Below are 20,406 nucleotides of genomic sequence, written 5' to 3' on the forward strand. Positions count from 1 at the left end.
TGCGAAACTGGAGAACCCATTATATAAAAGTAGGTCGCTAAGCTGGGCCTGAAAGATATGGTGTTGGTAGGTAGGTAGGTGAGAGAAGTCATCTGCAATGGGTGGCCTGAATGTAAGAAAGTTTCATGGGCAAGAGTGTGATGAATTCAGAAAGTCATTTGGGCTAATGGACAGAGTTTGGGGGTGTCAAGTGCTGAATTGGCGGGCTGAGCCTGTATTGTGGAGAGCTATGGGATATTCATAGAATGTAGATCTTGTTTTTTAATTTAATTAGCATGTGCAAGTCATAGCACCTCAGGCAGAATGTTGCATTTTTTATATTATTTGATCATGACAGCCCTGTAAGAAGAGTGTAACTTATTTTATTTACAAGAGGCATCTTACAGATGAAGAAACTGAGGTGCAGAACAATTAAGGATTTGCTCGAGGTCACATGTAATTAGTAAGTGGCTGAGTTGATTCCCAAAGCGAGGATTTTGGGTCCTTCCTTGAATCAATGCTTTTTAAAAGTTAAACATTTTGTTGGAACATGACATATACACAAAAACACAAGTGAATCATAAATGTCTAACTCAAAAAATTTCACAAAGTGGAAATAATAAATAAACATCTCCAAATCAAGTTGGGGAAGTTTGACATCTTTCCAGTATTGCATTTTCTAGTCCATTAGTATGGAATATCCTTCAATTTATCTTTTTTTTTTTTTGTAATTTCCAGTGTAGGGGTCAATTTTTAATGTTTATTTAATTAAAAAAATGTTTTAATTTTACTTAAAATTTTTTTAACAAACACTCTTTTATTAGTTTCAGGTGTACAATATAGTGATTCAACAATTCCACACAGAGGTCAATTTTTTAAAAAAGATTTTATTTATTTGTGAGAGAGAACAGAAGAGAGAAAGAGAGCACAAGTGGTGGGGAGTGGGAGAGGGAGAAGGAGAAGTAGACTCCCCACCTTGTAGGATCCCAGGATTCCCTAGATCATGACCTGAGCTGAAGGCAGATGGCTTAACTGACTGAACCACCCAGGTTCCCCCACAGGTCAATTTTTTTTGTTTTGTTTTTTGTTTTCTGTTTTTTTTTTTTTTTTTTAAATTTTGTCTTTAATCATATATTTCAAACACTATCAAGGGAAAGGGATTTGGAGTCTTTTAGGTGGTGAACCCCCAGAGGTCAATTTTTTTAGAATGATTCCTAAGTTTTAAATTTTTGATACTGTTATAATACTTTTTATTTACAGTTTTAGTTTATAATTCTTTGTTTTTGGTGCAGAGAGGTACACTTGACTTTTTTTTTTTTATTTACCTTGTTTCTAGATACTCTGCTAAATTCGCTTAGTAATTCAGAGTCAAACTTTATTGACCTAGTAAAGGCCTCCAGCACAACATTGAATAGAAAGGGTGTTAGTGAACATCCTTGTCTCATTTTTTTCTTTAAATCTTAGGGAGAAGTCTGTCAATATTTGCTATTGATAGGACATGAACTCTAGGGGGTTTTGGAGGTTTTCTTTATCATGTTAAGAAAGCTCTCTGCTCTTCTGTTTTGCAAAGGTGGCTATAGAATGGAGACTAGTTTGCAGGAAGGAGAGAGAATAGAAACAGGAAGACTGGTTAGCTGCTGCTCTACAACAGGAAACATATGAATGGATGCAGAGAAGGGATGTGCTGGGCTCTCCTGTTTCCTCAGTGGTTCTTACTTAACCACTGCTCACCTCATAAGAGTTTCAAAAGAGAAGAGAGCACCAAAGATTGCCAAGGCTCTCTTTCTTTAGGTGTTGCACAGAGTATTCTTTAAGATGTTATTAGGTGTTTTGTGATAAGGGTGTGGTCAAGTCAATTTAGGAAAATCTTAATGCTGTGCCATCTCCTTGGAGAGTCACAATGAACATCAGTATTATTAAAGGCTCCGAGACCCTACAGCAAAGGCAGCTATTTAATATAGCACCCATCCTTCTGTCTTCAATGTCTGTGACACCAAAAAATGAGGTTCAGAAGGAATTTCTTAGGTCGTTTCTTTACCCATCATGGAATTAATGACTCTCATTTGTGACAATATCGTTAAACGTTACTGTATTGGCATCCCTGAGGTTATAACCAAGCCCTTCTCTTTCCCTGTTATATTCAAAACCCATTGAGACATAGGCTTACACATCAAATAGGGATCAGAATATTACACCTATTGCTGGTAAAGCTAGATTGAAGGAAGCTGTATGGACTGGAGTCCAGATAGGTTTCCAGATCTTTGACTGAAAATCAAATCAAAGTCACTGTCTAGCTGCAGGGAGGAGAAGCCCTGCTTCAGTGACTTCTTCCACTTGACATTAGGGGCAGAAAGTAGAATAAAATATTCTGTGACAAGGTAAACCCAAGACCACATGGGAATAGGAATTCTGGACCTTAACCCAACCCAAGAGAGGAAACTCAAAGAATGGATGCCATACTCTGACCATTCTGCCCAAAGGTAATCAAGTAATATATGGAAAGAGGAAGGTTCTGGAAATAAAGATAAAGAGAAAGCCTGGGAAGAGTAAGCGTTCGAAGACTCCTTAATGCTGAGACACAGGGAAAGAGAGAAAGCTGCTTGTTCCAAATGTTGGGAAGCTGCAAGTAGTCTATTTTTGGATTAGAAGTTGATTCTTTTATCTTTAGGAGAACTGAGATCAGAGCTCTAATTAGCCTGGATATAAAGAGGATGGAATAAGACAAATGAACATTTTCATAGGGGCCCAGGCAAGAGAAAGTTTGGGGCTGGGAAGAATTCTGCATCTCTAACTGTACCGCCTGCCAATATTTATTTCTGTGCTTCCCTGGCACTCTAACCAGGCTGGTCATGCTGATCTCAGCTATAGAGGAGGAGGAGGAGAGGTTGGAGGCCAGTGGCCACAGATTGAAAAAGGTGTCAGTATTGGGCCCTGTTGGCATGTTGCAATCGTGGGCGAGACGCATTTGAGGGAAAAGTCCCCTTTTCCTGGGGGCAGTCCTACCATCTTTCTACCACCTTGCCCTTAAACATTTGGCAAAGCTGTCTGAAGGGCTGTCAGAGGCGGGCTGAACCAGTTCAGCTCTACAGGATGTGGCTCCTAATTATCCCTGAGTCATCCTTGGTCCAGAGAAACCACAGGAGGAGGGATTCATTAGCATCTTTGGAGGTGCATTTCCTAGACTCAGCTGATTCTTGCAGGTGCAATATTGAGGTTCTCAGGGACTGACTGTGGAGTCAGTAATATTTAAATCTCCTTATGATGGCCACTGAGGCTGGAATGTACAAAGCAGGGCTTAACAGAGAAACATTCATTTACTGCTGCAACGAGGTGAAAGATTGCAAATCGCAGAAGGCCAGAGCAAACTGGTTCCTGTGAGATTGGGAGCCTAGGCTCAATCTATTGAGGCCATTGTCTGGGACACTTTGGACCCCAATAGAGAACTGATCCTATGCATAATAGAGAAGGCTACCAATTTGGTGGGCTAATTGCCAGGTTGAATGGAAGAGGAGCTGGGGTAGGATGATAAAGTCCAACCTACCAAATATATTCACCAAGTGCTCTGGTGAATTTCCTAAGCTTCACCACTCTCCTTTGGGTAAAAACTTGTCTTTGAACTTCCTTTGAAAACCATACACCTTCTCTTTGGGAGGAGAGCTCTTTGGCACTAATTACTTAAGCAGAGGGATTTGCAACACTGCTGCACACTAGAATGACCTTGAGAGTCTGAAAATTACCAAGCACTGGCCTCACTGCTGACCAGGGAAATCAGACTCTCTGGGTGTAGGATCTAGACCACAGTGTGGGAGACAGTTTTAGAAAGTGCCCCATGTGAGTCCGATGTACGAGCCAAAGTTGAGCATCATTGCCTAAAGAAATAGGGGGTAAGTACATCCTAAAGATATAGGGCAGGTAAATTGTGATTGAAAGTTAATGGGGAGAGAGGAAGAACCATTTCAGTCTTGGCAAGTCAGGAGGCCACATGGGTTTATATTTTAACAATCTTTAGTCAAAACCCACATTAAGGCTATTTTTATATTTGATTGTTTGCCTTTACTGAATATACCTGAGTCTTAAAAGTAAGATGAGAACAAAGATCAGATAGTCCTTAGTGGGCAGCTGGAATTTATCCAAGGCTCTCTGATGAATAACCTCAGAATGATGGTAAAGCTTGTTTTTACTTTATCTTTGAGGTAGTCCCGATTATATACAAATCCATACTTTTAAGAAGAAATTTTCAAGTTTTAAGAGTTTACCATCTAAATAAATTCACAAAATGAAATTTTTTTTTTTTTTTCCCCACACTGGATGTCATGATTCTAGGTTTGGAGGTTCAAATGTATGGATGACCTGCATTCCGTGTCCTTTTAGGTGGGAGGAGAATTGCAGAGGCTAGTCCTGGTCACACCCATCGACTCAGTTAACTTAGTGTTTAGCTGCTTGGCCTGAGCTGCTTCTATTCCACACTGAAGGTAGAAAAAGTGATTCTAGAAAGGGAATTTTGTGAGGCGACTGGAAAACCATGTGGAGACCCTAATTGTGAGTCATTTCTTAATCCTAGCTCCAGTGAGCCATGGGCATGAGATGAAATTAGTTATTTGTAGAACTCCTAACAGTTCGGCATGAGCACTCAGTGAGGTCATATATATAACATCCCATGAGAAAAGCAGAGTTAACTTTATTGCCACTTTCTGCAGAAGAGGAGCCCAAAGCTCCGAGAAGTCCCATGGCCAGCCCCACTGGCATAGTTAGAGATGGCAGAGATGACACCCAAACTCTAGTTGTCGAGCCCTTCTTTCTATGTGCCCGGCTGGCTGCCTCCTGTGGGGCTTCCTGGAGTGACGTCACCTGGAACAGATGTGCTAAAGCGAGCCTAACACATGCACTGTTTAACACTCTCATTGTTTGGATACAGATATCGGAGTCATGGTAGCTTTCACCCTGAGGAAACCAGGTTGGTATGGGGGTTTCTGTGTGTCTTGACTTATCTTGGGGTGGCCCTGGGAGGATATTCAAGTGATCTGAAACCAGAGAGCCCCATTCTTTTTATGAAGTGAGAGGGGTTCCCATGCTGGAATCCTCAGAGCACTGAGTAGGGGAAAGGGGTTTGATGGCCTCTGCCCTGGAAACTTCCTTCCTAATTTATTGGCTGATCCCAATATACTGGCTAGAAACCCCTTGACAACCTCTCATTTGTAAAAATGGGAAATAATAGCGTCTGCATGATGGTATGTTATGAGAATCCTGGGAGGTAGCATGTGTCAAGTGGTGTTCCTGGCACATAGAGAGTTAATACAGTTTTAAAAAATATTAAACTAAAAAAAGTATTAAACTTAGGGGAATATTGTAGCACATTTCCTTATCATCAATGTTGTAATACAGCAGCTTGTAGCATGTTTTATACTTTCCAAGCCTTGTTTCCTGCTTTGATGCTTCCCTCTGAATTGGGTAAGAAATGCCCTCGTATCACATGGTAATGAAACATGCTCATCTGGGTTAAGTATCCGGTCCTAAATTCGAGACCTAGCAAGTGGTACAAGCAGGCCTGTGAGCTATCTTCTCTCGTCAGCTCACTCTCTGCTGCCCAATCTGCCAGTGGCACGGTTATTCTGGGCTAGTGAGCCATGCCTTCTCTCTACTGCAGATGTCACGGGGCTGAGGAGGAAAAATCAATTTTCATCAAGAGGCTTTTCATGCTGGGAATCATGCTGGGAGTGCCCTTGATGACTAACTCAGGGTTTCAGGCAAACAACCTTGTGTGTTTGTGGAACAAATATCAACCCATCCAGGAGAGCTGAGCTGGTGGTAAATCCATTGGGCATTACTGGAAGGCTCTCTGGCTTCCTTGGTAGCTGAGTCTGAGCTGTGCCTATGGCAGGGATTCTCAGCACTGGTTCTTCTCCAAAGCAATTACAAATCTCTGAAAATGGTTCCAGACACCGGCATCTTTTAAACTCCCTGAGTGCCCCTAATGGTCAGCAGGACAGAGGTCCCGGTTCCAGAGAGGCAAGGGTACCCAGTTTTCTCTCTGCCTCTGCCCTCACCAGTAACCTGTTACTGGCTGTTCAATGGGAGACTCAGAATGCTGAGGCCATCCCACAAAATGATCATGGCATGGAGCCTTTGGACACTACAATGGCAAGTCAGGGTTTGGAAGGTTCTGGACTTGGCCTTCTGTTTGGTAATGGTCTTTTCAAAAAAGGAAAGTTATTGGAAGCTGCCTTTAAGAAATTTCAGAAGAGGGAAATCCTCCTTGTGTATGTTCTCCTGAGATTCTTGGGAAACTTAGAATGATTTGCATCACAGATGATGGCAAATCAGAGGGGGAAGTGGTACCTCCAGAAAGGACACATTCCAGCACTTTCTATATATTAGGAACTGCCTTCAGGGCTTTGCTTACTTCACCTCATTTTATCCTCATAATTCTGTAAACTAGGTACCTTATTATTTATTTCCATAGATTTATACCCATGGGGAAACTAAGGCTCAAGGAGTACTGTGCTTTGCCTAATCCATCCATGTCTGGGGGCTTCCAGAGCCCATTATTTCCATTCTACAGTATCTTGGAGTTTTAAAAGATTTCCAAGATCTCATAAGCCAGTCCCCATCTTCTGATGTTTGTTTTCTCTACAACATCCTTTTCCCAGTGGTCCCCAAGCCTTGCTTGTACACCTCCAGGAACAGAGAGCTCACTCCCACTCAATGCAATCCATTTCACTGTTCAGACAATACCAATGTGGAAGGCTCCTTAATTCCTCAGTTGAATTAAGGCAGGACATAAAAAGAATAAGTCAACAGATAAGGAAAGAAAGAAATGGAGTGAACTTCTGTCACCTAGTAGCTTCCACTCATTGGTCCTAATCTTACCCTTTACAATACTAACAAGAATAACTAACATTTATTGAGCAACCAGTGTGTTCCAGCTACTGTGCTAAATGCTTTACATTTCTTATCTCATCTTATGTGTGAAGACCCTAACATGCAGAAGGTTAAGTCTGCATAGTTAGTACTGGGACCAGAGCCCAGATAGACTGCTATGGAGTCCCCTGGTCTTAGCCCTTCATGAGTCGTATATCTGTAGACACCCTGGATAAGTTCGATGGCCTTCCACACTTCCCTCACATTGTTCCGGGACTGCAGAAAGTTCCTGCGGAGGGTTTGCTGCCCTCCCCTCTGCTCTGTCCTTGTTCTTCCTTCTCCATTCTCCAAGGGCCAGCTCACCAGCTGCCTGACTCAAGGCCAGGACTTTCTTCTGTACTGGGTCCATCCATCCTTCCATCCAATGTTCAGTCCCTCAACTCCAGAAAAGGATTCTCTCAGGAGGAGTGTCCAGAATGCTTCTGTTGTCTGTCAAGACAGAGGAGCAAGGCCCTTTCCTGGGGTAGAAGGAGGCCCCAAGTAGCTTTAATGACAATAATAGTAGTAGTTGATATTCTGGGCACATACCATGTGTCAGCTGAGCAGTGCACTGGTGGGTCCTCAGTAAGTCCCAGGGTCTCTTGACCTTGGAAGTGGTCTGAGAGCCTGGCTCTAGAGAGGGTGTTCACTCCGCTCACAGGAACCTACTCAGGGCGTCCAGTGATTAGAGCCTAGGTTCCTGTGGTAGTTAGTTCTGATATTCAGAGCTGTGGGACCTCAGAAACACTACCTACCCTCTCTGGGTCTTGCCTTTTTATCTATATGATGGGTAAGAGAGGGTTGTTGTGCTGATTAAGTGATGTCATTAATTTTGAGTACCTGGTACAGGTAAGTGAGAAGAAAGAGCAAAATTCTAGCTGGAGCTATTTGTATTCATATTCTGGCCCATTTAAGTTCTAGGTGGGCCCCATGATTTCTGGTGGGGCTTTATGGTTTCTGCCAATGCAGAGCTATCTAAAGAGTTTGTTGGGTCATCCTGACTCTTGTCTTTTGATCCCCATCCAGGGTGGAAGAGGAGGCTGGTCAGCTTCCAGGAGAACTCAGAGAGAGAGAGAGAGAGAGAGAGATGTGTGTGTGTGTGTGTGTGTTTATTTTCTCCTTCTATCTCTGAATGACTCAAAGTTACTATTACAGTGTTGTTTAGTTTTCTTCTTCTTTTCAGAAAAGGGATGTTTGGGCTTAAGCTGAAGAAGAGGAAGAAGAAAGCAGAGAAGGGGTTAATCCTAGCCAATAAGGCTGCCCAAGGTGAGGCTTTGGGGGTGGGGATAATCACTACCCTGGGGCCTACAGGTCTCACAGAGCTAACCCCTCTTTGGCTGAGAATGGAGCTGTCCCTCTGTGGGAGTGAAGTGGGAAGTGTGCTGCCTGCTGGGTCTTCAGGGCCTGATGGTCACAGGTACAGCACCCGCCCCAGTGCAGCTGGTCACCTGGTCACTGGACCCAATAGGAGTGGGGTGGATACCTGGTGGGCCATGGAAGAGGACCTCAAGGGAAGGCAGTGGCAAGGTTCAAGCTCCCGTTTCTGTCCTAATTTGCTTGGGGTCCAGGATAGTCACAACACAGTTGTGATTCTCAGCTTCTCCCTCTGTCAAGTGGGCATGATGGGAGTTTCTGGGCTAACCTCAACCTGCCACAGAGAGGATCCAGTGAGATTTTAAAAGATAAGAGTGAGGACAGCAGCTGCTACAGGAGAGGCTTTACATTTATTGTCTCATTTGATCCCACCATCATCCTACCAGTGGGTGTTTTTGCAAGTGAGTTTGCTGAGATACAGAAAGAGTAAGTAAAGGGTGGGAAGGACAGCTGCCAAATTAGCAGGGCACAGTGAAAAATGAAAATGCAAAGCCATTGTTATGAAATTATTAAATTTCTGGATGGCAATAGCAGAGTATTGAGCCAAGTGCAGTGAAGTCCTTTAGATCGCAGGACCCTGTATGGCTACATGGACCCAGAATCCCCCCCAAGACTGGGAGCACAGAGCCAGAGGCAGTGGCATTGGGATGTGAGCCCTGGATGTCTGACTTTTTGCCCTCAGAATGGGCTTCTTCAAAAGAGCAAATGAATCCCCAAGTTAAAGTGTGAACTGTGTCAGTGGGGCTAGGCCTGGCATCAGGTAGACACACCTGTTTGTTGAGTCAAATAGGATTAACCACTCCCGATGGGCAGTTTTGTAGTGGTCTTCTAGAGGCTTCTGCTGAGTGGCTCTGATAACAACCAGTTCAAGGCCAGCTTTCTGAACCACTTCTAAACCAAAATGGTGCAGTGGGTTTGCTTTATCTTCACCCTTCTTGTCTTCTTGCCTCCTCCACTTTTCACTGCTGTCACTATGGGTGTCTTGTAGTTACATGTCTATCTCCCCCAACTCCACTTCCTGCCCTCACAAATAACCTAGTATTACAATAAAAACCTGTGGAAACTTAGTCATACTAAAGTGTTGGTAATAACGATGAAGACATCCTTGGATGGGCTGAGAGAGGCATTTTAAGTGAGGACAAGGCTTAAAGCTTAATAGAAGTACTTGTCTGTTCAGTCAGATTGAAGGTATCAGGGAGTAATTGGGAAAGGCTTTTTAGGTCTTTTCTGGCATCCTTGAAATTAGGGGGATCCCTGGGTGGCGCAGTGGTTTGGCGCCTGCCTTTGGCCCAGGGAGCGATCCTGGAGACCCGGGATCGAATCCCACATCGGGCTCCTGGTGCATGGAGCCTGCTTCTCCCTCTGACTGTGTCTCTGCCTCTCTCTCTCTCTCTCTCTCTCTCTCTCTTTGTGACTATCATAAATAAATAAAAATTAAAAAAAAAAAAAGAAATTAGGCCACTGGAGTAGATCCTGGGCACAAGGTTGAATAAGATAGTCCTTTACTTTCAGGATGTCATGAAAAATGATGTTTATGACGCACTTAATAAGTCCCTGCTACTTTTTAGTTGACATGCATCACTCATGACTCTGAAATGTAGGATCCTTTGCCCCTGTTTTACAGTAGAGGTGCAGAGAGGTTGAGTGCTTGCCCAAAGTCACGTAGCTAGTAAGTGGAGAAGGTGGCTCCTGAGCAGAAGTCAATCTTACACAAGAGCCTGAGTTTTCCTACTCCATGGGTCAGCCTCCAGTTAGGAGCCTCTAGTGACCACACAGAGGAGGAGAGTACAAGCTGGTGGAAATTTAGATCAGTCAACCTGAGGCATTTCAGAAAAGCTGGTTCCCATGGCTCATTCTGATTAGTCTTTAGCCCACAAGGCAAACAGGGCAGAGGGGAATCAGGCCCCTCCTAGAAAGTAAATAGCATTCATCCTGCTGGCCAGGGATTTCCACTGTAAGAGACTGACAAAACAAAGTCAATAGAACTGAGTACACTTTGGTCTCTCCTTTTTGGCCTGGCCTGGGAAGTTAAGGCTTTGCTGGACGAAGCATTTGGAGACTCTCAAAGTGGCTCTCATATCCACGTATCTGAGGCATAGTGGCTATGTCTTAATTTCATAAAATCCCAATGGTCCTAACCCATCCATTAATTAGTTACCTAACAAAGTTATTGGGTATCTCCCAAGATCAGCCATTCATTCATTTACTCAACAAATGCTGATGGACTGTCCACTGAGTACTGGGTCCTGTGCTAGATTCTGGTATATAATGAACTCAGGTAGTTTAGAGGGAGGATAGCCCTGTGTAGAACTCTTCCGTTTGCCTTTCCAAATCAATTCTCCACTCTTTTCCACCTGTTCTTGGTCCCAGGAGGCTGACCTGTATTGACACAAAACCCAAGTCCTTTCCCCAGGGAGGACCCCCCAGCAGGAAGTATGAGGGAGGGAGGAGTGTGAGGTCAGGTCCAGTGGTTGGATATGTCCTTCCACTGAAGGGTGGTTGCTGCTCTTCGTAAGGAAACCAAATGAACCTGACTTCCTCTCTTCCCAGGTCCTGGTAACTGCTTTCTCACCTCATTTTGGAGGCCTCCAAACAGAAACAGCTTGGCTGCTGTGAGCCCTGGAAAGCTAGCTGCACAACCCTTTGTGATTTTCTGGCATCCACACCTTTTTAAAAAGTCCTCAGGGGCACTTGGGTGGTGTAGTCGGTTAAGCCTCTGACTCTTGATTTTTGTTCAGGTCATGATCTCAGGGTCAGGGGGTTGAGCCCTGCATCAGGCTCTGTACTCAGCAGGGAGCCTGCTTGAGAGATTCTCTCTCCCTCTCTCTTTGCCTCTCCCCACTTTCTTTTAATCAAAAAAAAAAAAAAAAAAAAAAAAAGGCTTCAAATCATCCTGTTCTGGCAGGAGCATCTTTTATCTCTGCATTACAGGTTGAGAAAAGTGCCATAAAGAAAATAGGCAATAGAAAGATAACACCTCTGTGAGGTAGGTGACATTGGCTTTGCCTGGCTTTATTGATGAGGACAACAAGGCTGAGAAGTTAAGTAACTTGCCCCAAGCCATAAAGTGGCAGAACTGGGATTCCCCCCTAACTTTTGGAGTCAGAGTTTTGAGCTGTACCATGCAGTCTCTTAGGTCATAAGAGTATTCCACTCCCTCTTTGGTTTTTGGCAAAAACCTGACCGAGAAATGCTTCTTAGGCCTTGCTACACATTAGAATCACCTGGGGAATTTTAAAAAAAAACTGACATCCAGGTGAAATCCCAGATCAATTAAATCAGGATCCCTCAGTAGAGGAAGAGGAGGTCTAAAGAATATGTTTACTATCCATTCATTTAAATTTTCTAGACACTAGTGCATTCATTTCCTGTGGCTGCCATAATAAATGGCTACAAAATAACCCACATTAATTTTCTCATAGTAATGGAGACCGGAAATTCATAATCAGTATCACCGGGCCAAAATCAAAATATCAGCAGGGCTCCAGCCTTCAAGAGTATCTGATTCCTGCCTCTTCCATCTTCTGATGGCTGTGGTGGCATCTGTCCCATCTCCATCTTGTGATCACATTGCATTCTTCTGTTCTCTGCCTCCCTCTTCTAATGATACATATGATTGCAACTAGGACCCACCTATATAATCCAGGATAATCTCCTCATTGTAAATCCTTAATTTAATTACATCTGCAAAGACCCTTTTCCAAAGTAACATTTACAGGTTCTAGGGACTAGGACCCAAGGTCTTTGGCGAATATAATTCAACCTAGGTGTCCTAGGTTTTACTCAAAATTGGCCCTCAAACAATCAGGAACAGACCTACATGGGACATTGCTATTAGAAATGCAGATTCTTTGAGCTTCACCCCAGACCTACTGAATCAGAATCTGCATTTCAACAACTTCCCAGGTGATTCTTTTTTTCTTAATATTTTATTTATTTATTCATGAGAGACATAGAGAGAGAGAGAGAGAGGCAAAGACACAAGCAGAGGGAGAAGCAGGCTCCAAGCAGGGAGCCCGATGTGGGACTCGATTCTGAGTCTCCAGGATCACGCCCTGAGCTGAAGGTCAATGCTCAACCACTGAGCCACCCAGGTGTCCCTTCCCAGGTGATTCTTATGCCCATTAAATTTTACCGATGAGGTTCAGAGGTAATAAATGACTTATCTCAAGGTCCACTGTGGCAAGGTCATAACTTGAAAGCCTGTCTTTAAACTCCTAATCCAGTTTTCTTTCCACAATACCATGCATATAAGTCTACTTTTCTTTGGAAGCAGAAGATGATTTTTTTTAAAGAAAAATTAAAGTATGTGCCTGTCTTTTCTGCCAGTGAGATATTAAGTTTCATGCTGGCAGGATCATGGCATAGTGCTGGACAGTTGAGGCCCAGATCATCACTGTGTATCATAATTGACAGAGTCTTCTTCCTGTGTTTGCTTCTCTAGATGGCGAAGGTGAAGCAGAGGCACCACAGGAGGGGCCTTCTCACCAGGAAGGAGGAGATTTTATTTGTGATCATGAATCTGCCACTTCTATCCCTTCAGCTCCTCCAAAGAGAAGGTACAGTGTTGCTGCATGCAGCCAGCACACATTACTGAGCACCTCCCTTGTGAAGATACCCTGTGGGATCTGAGGAATAGAGAGTAAAACCTGGTCATTGTCTGCAAGGAGCCAAAGATGGGAAGACAGAAGTCTGTGTTTACTCAGTTTCCTCTATGGCAGTGCTGGCCCCTAGATACTGGTCAGCCTCCAGCAGGCCAGGGGCCCAGCTCTACCAGCTTCTGGTCTTAAATATCCTGAGTTAAGGTCCTCTTGTGCCTCATAATTCAAGAATGACAGCAACACCAGGAGACAGACTCAACACCTGTCCCTCACCTGCTCTTTCATTCATCAAGGTGCCAGATATCTCAGCTTTGTGTTTGTTCAAAATGTTGATACTACCCAACAAAAAGTTGGAATAGACTGGCCTTATGCATGTGATTTGCTGTTATTTACCAGTGCTTGATGTGTAACAAGCCCAAAATCAGAGGCTTAATACAAGAATGTATTATTACTTATGAATCTATGAGTTAGTTGGTTAGTTTTATTGGTTCCAGACAGTTATAGACCCATCACTCATGTGTGTGTCTGGTCATTTGGTAACTATACTGATTTTAGTTTGAGGGTTGGCTGGTGGTAGGCTGGTCTAGGATTGCTCCAGTTGGAACCACTGCACTCTCCTCCATATGACATCAGATCCTCTAGCAGGCTAGTCCAAGCTTATTCCAATGGCAGTGATGGCAGAGTTCCAAGAGAAGGAAGAAGGAGTGGAAGTATACAAAGTCTCTTGAGCCTATGCTTGGAACTAGCAAAAGTCATTTCTGCTGCATTCTATTGGCCATTGCAAGTCACAAGTCCAGCCCATGCCAGAATGAGAGACTACAAGTTACAAGGCAAAGAGCATGGATCCAAGGAGGCTAATAGTTGTGGCTAGCAATGCCTCCAGTCTACCATATTTGTTTATGTCAATTTCTTACTCACGGTAATTCCTCATTCACTCCCTTCTATTTCCACTCAGAAATCTTACTATCAATAAAGCAAATTAGTGCTTCCCTATGTGGCAGACCCTGAATTGTTATAACTGGGCTGCGACAGGATGGTACATAGTAGATATGTGTAAGGGGCAGAGGGCTTGAGAAAGACCTGGAAATCAGAGATCGTGATAGCTGAGAGGTTGCCTCTTAAAAGGAGACATGAATTTGTATCTCACTGCAGTATCCCTTCCCCCTATACTGCACCATGATAATCATGGCCCCCGAAGTCCCCTGAATCAGGATTTCAATTATTTTTAAATATCCTTAAAAGGATCCCTTGTGATTATCTCACCAGAATAACAGCACTGAATGGAGGAAGGCAGGAGAAAAAAAGGAGTAGACTTTTTATTTTTCATTCTGCATCAGTTGAAATTCTACCCACCAACTAATGCTCATGACATCTGATCATTCATAACATCCAATCTCTGCAGTAAAGTCTGTTGCTTACCTGGATCTCAGGAATGTTTCTCTTCTTTGAACCTGTATCACATTTTTTTCTACAACACATTTTACATTTTCTAGTTCTTTCTTGATATGCTTTGGTCCTCTCTCTTTGGGTTGGGTCCTCTCTCTTTGGGTTGCTAGGTTTATAAGGGCCAGGTTCCTGGCCATTCATCTGTACTTCCTCTGAGAACACAGGGCTTTCTCTGTGTAAAATGGTCAGTATGAATTTGCCATTTTATTAATGGATATATATACCTTTTGAAATCTACACTTCCCTAGAAGCATTATCTCCTTTAATCCTTAGAGCAACCCTATATGGTAGGAATTGTTATTTCCACTTTCAGATGAAGAAATTAAGGGTAATATCATGAAATTGGGAAAAAATATTTTAATTTTTAATATTAAAATATTTTAATTTTATTTTAATTCAGTCTGACTCCAAAGCTTTGAGATTTTTTTACTAGCTTACTCTGTTCTCCACTAGACTCAATTATAATCAGAAATGGAATGAAGTCAAATTGCAAGATGGTATTGTCAGAAGGCAAGAGAATAAAATTCAATAGGAATGCAAGCTCATTTATTTCCCACCCATTGCTGCCTTGATGATGACAGAAATTCTTTACCTCTTTTTACTACTACCCAGTTTTTAAATACCCAGGTGTTGCACATCTGTTTCCAATTACTTATGATAGTTCAGATAAATGAAATCCCCTGGAATGTGAAATCTCACCGAGATGGTATATTGGTCATTCTTTCCAATTTTCTCTTTTACTAATTTTTTTCATAAGCAATCACAAAACTCAGGGTTATTATATCTACTAGAAATGGCAAAGGAGGGCAGCCCGGGTGGCTCAGCGGTTTAGCGCCGCCTTCAGCCCAGGGGATGATACTGGAGTCCCGGGATCGAGTCCCATGTCGGGCTCCCTGCATGGATCCCGCTTCTCCCTCTGCCTGTGTCTCTGCCTCTTTCTCTCTCTCTATGTCTCTCATGAATAAATAAACAAAATCTTTAAAAAAAAAAAAAAAAAGAAATGGCAAAGGAGTCTTGCGAATAGGATGAGACAAGACATAAGGGAGATCTTTATATAGACCTAGCTCTGCCACTGACTTTCTGAGGCATCTCAGTTTCTCATTCTGTAAAATAAAAAATAAATGATACTGATAATCATACTCACCATACGACTTGACGTTTATTCTTGCTAAGCAGTGGGTTAAAACTTGACATGCATTATATCATTCAATTGTACCAATTACCCCATGTGGTAAATGCTATTATTAGCTCCATTTTGAGGATTGAAAAACTGAGTCATAGAGAGGTTAAGTCACTTGCTCATTTACATTTATTTCCTCTAGAGATGGAGAGAGAATATATGATACAGTATAAATAAAAGCACTTAGATGTGGGATGCCTGGGATGTGGTTCAGTGGTTGAGCGTCTGCCTTTGGCTCAGGGCATGATCCCAGGTCCGGGGATGGAGTCCCACATCTGGCTCCCTGTGAGGAGCCTGGTTCTCTCTCTGCCTATGTCTCTGCCTCTCTCTCTCTGTCATGAATAAATAAATAAATAACTCTTAAAAAAAAAAAAAAGCACTTAGATATACCCGGGAAAATATTATCATGGCTTATTGGATCTAAAACATGTTCTTACTTAATGAAACAAATATGTTAAATTTTCTTTTAATAGATCAAAACTGTTGACTAAGATCCATGATGGGGAAGTCAGATCCCAAAACTATCAAGTAAGTGAATGATTCCTCCTGCCCAACCTCCCCAGTTCTTGTGTGAATGAGCAGCAAAGTCCATAGTGCACACATGCTGCTTTGTGTTGCAGATTGCCATTACCATCACTGAGGCTCGACAGCTGGTGGGTGAGAACATTGATCCAGTTGTGATCATTGAGGTCGGGGATGAAAAGAAGCAAAGCACAGTGAAAGAAGGAACCAACAGCCCATTTTACAATGAAGTAAGTTGTAGAGGCCACTAAAATCCTCTGAACCAACACTCCCTCCTGTGGTATTCTTCAGCCAAATAGAAAAGCTGTGCTGCTCCTCACTGCTTCCCAACTCTCATCTAAGCCCGGGCAAACTCTCTGAGCCTCCTTACAAACAACTCCACAGAGTTTCACAAAAAGATAAAGAAAAGTAGAGGTGATGACTTCCTACTGATTTTGAATTCATTGCTGTGTTTTCAATATACTCATTTTCCTAATTCTCGTATGCTCATCTTCATCCATTATAAGCTCTGTTTTTATATTCAATAAATGTATTCAGTGTTGGTTATGAAGAAGATAAACATCTTTTTCATGAAAGAGACACTAGAAATTTCATCATTAATTTTAAAATAGGCATGTTGCATTGGAAAGTAAAGCCGGTGTATTTTTTTAAGCAGTAAAGAAGTTGTGAACATCAAAGAGAGGAAAACATCAGACAGGAAGCTTTTAAATGTTATACACACGAAGTTCTCTTTTTAAATAAAAAATTACAGAGTAAAAAATAGTAAAAGATACAAAGAATATAAAATGATATATGATGAAAATTATGTGTCCCTCTGATCTTTGATCCCTAAGCCCTCACCGCCCCCCAACCAGTTCTCACTAGGCATTTGTATATGCTTCCAGAGATATCCTAGGTATGTACAAGAGTACAAATAAATATTATAACCAAATAGTAGCATTCTGTCCATACTGTCTTAGATCTTGATCTTTTCACAAAACAATGTATCTTAGAGATTAGTCTGTGTCAAGATATATAGTTCAATCTCATTTCCCCCTCATTGGTGTAGTTTCCCATTGCATTAATACACCATAATTTACTAAACCAGTCAATATCTCATTGATGGATATTAATTTTTCATCTTTTGGCTACTGTTTATAGTAATATGGAATAACTGGGGCAAAGAGTATGTGGACTAAAAATTTTGATATCACAAAATTGTCCTCTAAAGAGGTAACAATTTGTACTCCAAATAGTAGTGTATAAGAATGCTTGTTTCCCCACAGGCACTTTGACACCATGAATTATCAAGAAATGCAGCAAACTCTTAATTATTTTTCTAATGGGAGTAGTAATTGAAAAGGGAGACCACATAATGAAATCAACAGAAAATAACAAAATCCCATTTGAACTGTAAACTCCTTTCCTCATTATCCATCACTTCTGCCTCTGAACCTTTTACCATGAGTTTTTTCCTTCCTGTCCTACCCTTACCTCCATAACAACTTTTAGCATGGATGCAATATGAAATATTGTGATGAAATGCTTTAAAACTGCAAAGATCTACAGATTTGTTAAGTGCTGTAATTAGTATTTTCTTTATGCAAACAAGTCCTGGATCTAAATGACATGACACTGGGCCCATGTGTCATCAGTAGGCACTCAAGAAAAAAAAAAAAAACATAGAAGTTGAACTGAAAACCTTTATTACAGCTTTTGATTTTAATTTTCAAGCTCTGGGACAGTCAGGTGTTGAAGGAACCAGTTAATAGGGGCTGGGGAATATTTTCCAGCTACAAAAATGTTTTGGGCTCAAAGGTCTAGGGAGTGTGAGGCAATTGAGTTTGAAATCTGAAACTCAGCAGAAAGCAGTAGACCTTGCAACTAATTTATTGGTCCAAGGAACCCACAGCATCTCATGTATCAGGATAAGGAATTTTATGTGAGTTTTCCACATAAAAGAAATTCTGAACAACAAAACTCTTTAAAAGTTTGAACATATACATGAAAAACTTCTTGAAATGTCATGCCAATTTTCTCATTTTCTTAAACAGAAGACAATGAATGTAAAGTGGCTTCTCATTGATACCTAGGGATTGACATTTTGAAGGTTTCTTTATTATGATGTATAATGGCATCTTTTAATTTCCACATTTTGGTTTTTCAGTTTTGCCCTCTAAAAGCAGGATGTGAGCAGTCAGTTCTCCCTTTCCTACTGCTGTCCTGTCATCTCTAAGGTCCCTTTGTTGTTCCTCCACCTGAAGCTCAAAAACAAATCCAGGAAGCAACTTCCTGATCCTGCCTCCCCCATCCCCACCAGTCCTCCCCAAGACACAACCCACAACAAAACACCACTCCAGTGTTTTACATCTTAGGAAAATATAACTTCACATTTGTAGAATATAGAGACTGGTCTAGAGAATATCTTCAAGTCTAAAATTCAATTCAATTTTGATTTTCTCAAAAATCCTGAGAAAACTAGATTTTAATCGAGTTCACCCTGAATTAAAACGCTGAGATATGATTTTCACCCATCAATATTAATAGCGAAAAAAATTAAAGAAATTGACAATATCAGGAGTTGGCAGGGATATAGAGAAATGTCTTTTTAGTGTGCTGCCAGTGAGGATGTAAAATGGCTTAGCCTCTTTGGAAAGAAATTTTGCTGTACCTACTAGAAATTTACATGCACATAAGCCATAACCCAATAATTCCACGTTTTATATTCATTTTAGAGGAAAATTCACATATATCTTGTGCAAAGATGGAGATAACAGCATTTTTTTTTTTTTGCATTTGAAAAAATTGGAAAGAACTTAGGTGACCCTAAATAGGGGATGGCCAATTGATTGACGGTATATCAATGCCACCGAGGACCATGCAGCATTTGGTTAAAATGATAGAAATCTACAACTAGTCCAGTAATAAGGTTCTTAGATGGAAGCCTGTAATTTACGGTCAGAATGAATTTTATGTTTTTTAGTACTTTGTCTTTGACTTCATTGGACCCCAACTGCATCTTTTTGACAAGATCATCAAAATCTCAGTAAGTATATCATTGATGATGGGAGTGGGAAGTGATGGGAGAGATTCTAGGTATTGGGAACTCCCTAAAACAACTCAGCCTGCTGAGGGGTGAATAGGTTGGGAGGGTGAGTGTCAGATGGTGAGTTTAAAACCAACAGGTTGGAACATGAAATAACTAGTGCAGAGGAATTTGGGAAAGGAAACCTCCTCAAAGAAATCTGTGCTTCCTGGAAACAAATCATAAGCTACTCTCAAGCCATCATGAATTGAATCATGGAGTTTACTAATGTGGGAATGTGCAACATGTGCTTCAAATGCCATCTTGACAGATTGTCATTTTGGGTTGATTTATTTATTTTTATGAGATGAAATGTGTTTCTCTTTTGGGATGATATCCACACTAATGATAATTAATTACATGGCTCACTCCTTCTAGTTGGTAATAAATAGAGAAGTAGAAAAAGGCACCAGGAGGAACCAAATATATCAGTAATGCTGTATCAGAGAATGTGATTCGGAGCAAGTGGTTGCCATTTGGTCTCTTTATCGCTGCCTCTGAGTGCAGCCTTTGGACCTGCTCATGGGGGGTTGTGTCTGCTGCATAAACCCTTCCTCAGTCCTGCAGGTGAATTCTTGTCTCTACAGATCATGTCTGAATAGTAGAGACAGAGAAGCTTCTTGGTCTAGACAGGTTGTCTTATCTGGGTTGCCCACCATGTAGAGGATAGGAACAAGGAGGGGAAATGCCCATACTGAAGCTGTACTAGCCCAAAGAGAGAGGATGGGGGCCAGACAGGAGTGATATCAAACTTACATCACTCAGTAAAAGCACAGAGAGACCAGTGGGTGACAGACTGCGTTTATTTCACCAATCTGGGAACTCACTCTTTCTCCCATGAAGAGGGTAGCGTGGCTATGCATGCCTGAGAGAGGTGGAGTGGGTGGTGGAGGGTAAGTGTTCTTCTCTTAATTGTTCTAAAAAGACAGACTCCGTACTTCATGTGCCAATATAAGACATGTGGAGAATGAGAAAATGTTTTCCTCAGCAGTGACACTAACTCTAATTAGAATTTTGAATATGGAAAAATTTGTCTTGGAGACTTCCTTACCTGCTCTTATCACCCACCCATTTCTGTTATATTAATTATATATCTTATATTACATATGTACATAGTAATATATATTATATATAATATATAGATCCTGCATTAAGTCCTAGGCAATAGTGTAATTTTTATATTCTCTTTCTCAAGGTCATTTGAAGAATGTGACTCTTGAAGAATGAGAAGTTATCAAGAGTCAAACATTCTTTAAAAAAAAAAGAGCCATTCTTCCTTTCTTTTCTTTTCTTTTCTTTTCTTTTCTTTTCTTTCTTTCTTTCTTTCTTTTTTCTTTCTTCCT

At 41.6% G+C, this 20,406-nt stretch overlaps 1 protein-coding gene across 4 annotated transcripts in view; it reads left to right on the forward strand.

The window, feature by feature from the left end:
* The window catches only part of FER1L6 (fer-1 like family member 6), a 156,382-nt gene that overhangs the window by 27,261 nt on the left and 108,715 nt on the right, over positions 1-20,406 (forward strand). For 2 of the 4 annotated variants that reach the window (XM_077847127.1, XM_077847130.1), the window contains exons 2-7: positions 4,895-4,933; positions 8,060-8,142; positions 12,695-12,809; positions 15,951-16,005; positions 16,098-16,229; positions 18,962-19,024. In XM_077847127.1, coding sequence (XP_077703253.1) covers positions 4,895-4,933; positions 8,060-8,142; positions 12,695-12,809; positions 15,951-16,005; positions 16,098-16,229; positions 18,962-19,024 — 487 coding nt within the window. The remainder of the gene's footprint in view (positions 1-4,894; positions 4,934-8,059; positions 8,143-12,694; positions 12,810-15,950; positions 16,006-16,097; positions 16,230-18,961; positions 19,025-20,406) is intronic. The other 2 variants (XM_077847128.1, XM_077847129.1) reach the window with 1 other exon arrangement.

Source organism: Canis aureus, chromosome 14 (assembly GCF_053574225.1).
Source record: "Canis aureus isolate CA01 chromosome 14, VMU_Caureus_v.1.0, whole genome shotgun sequence".
NCBI lineage: Eukaryota > Metazoa > Chordata > Mammalia > Carnivora > Canidae > Canis > Canis aureus.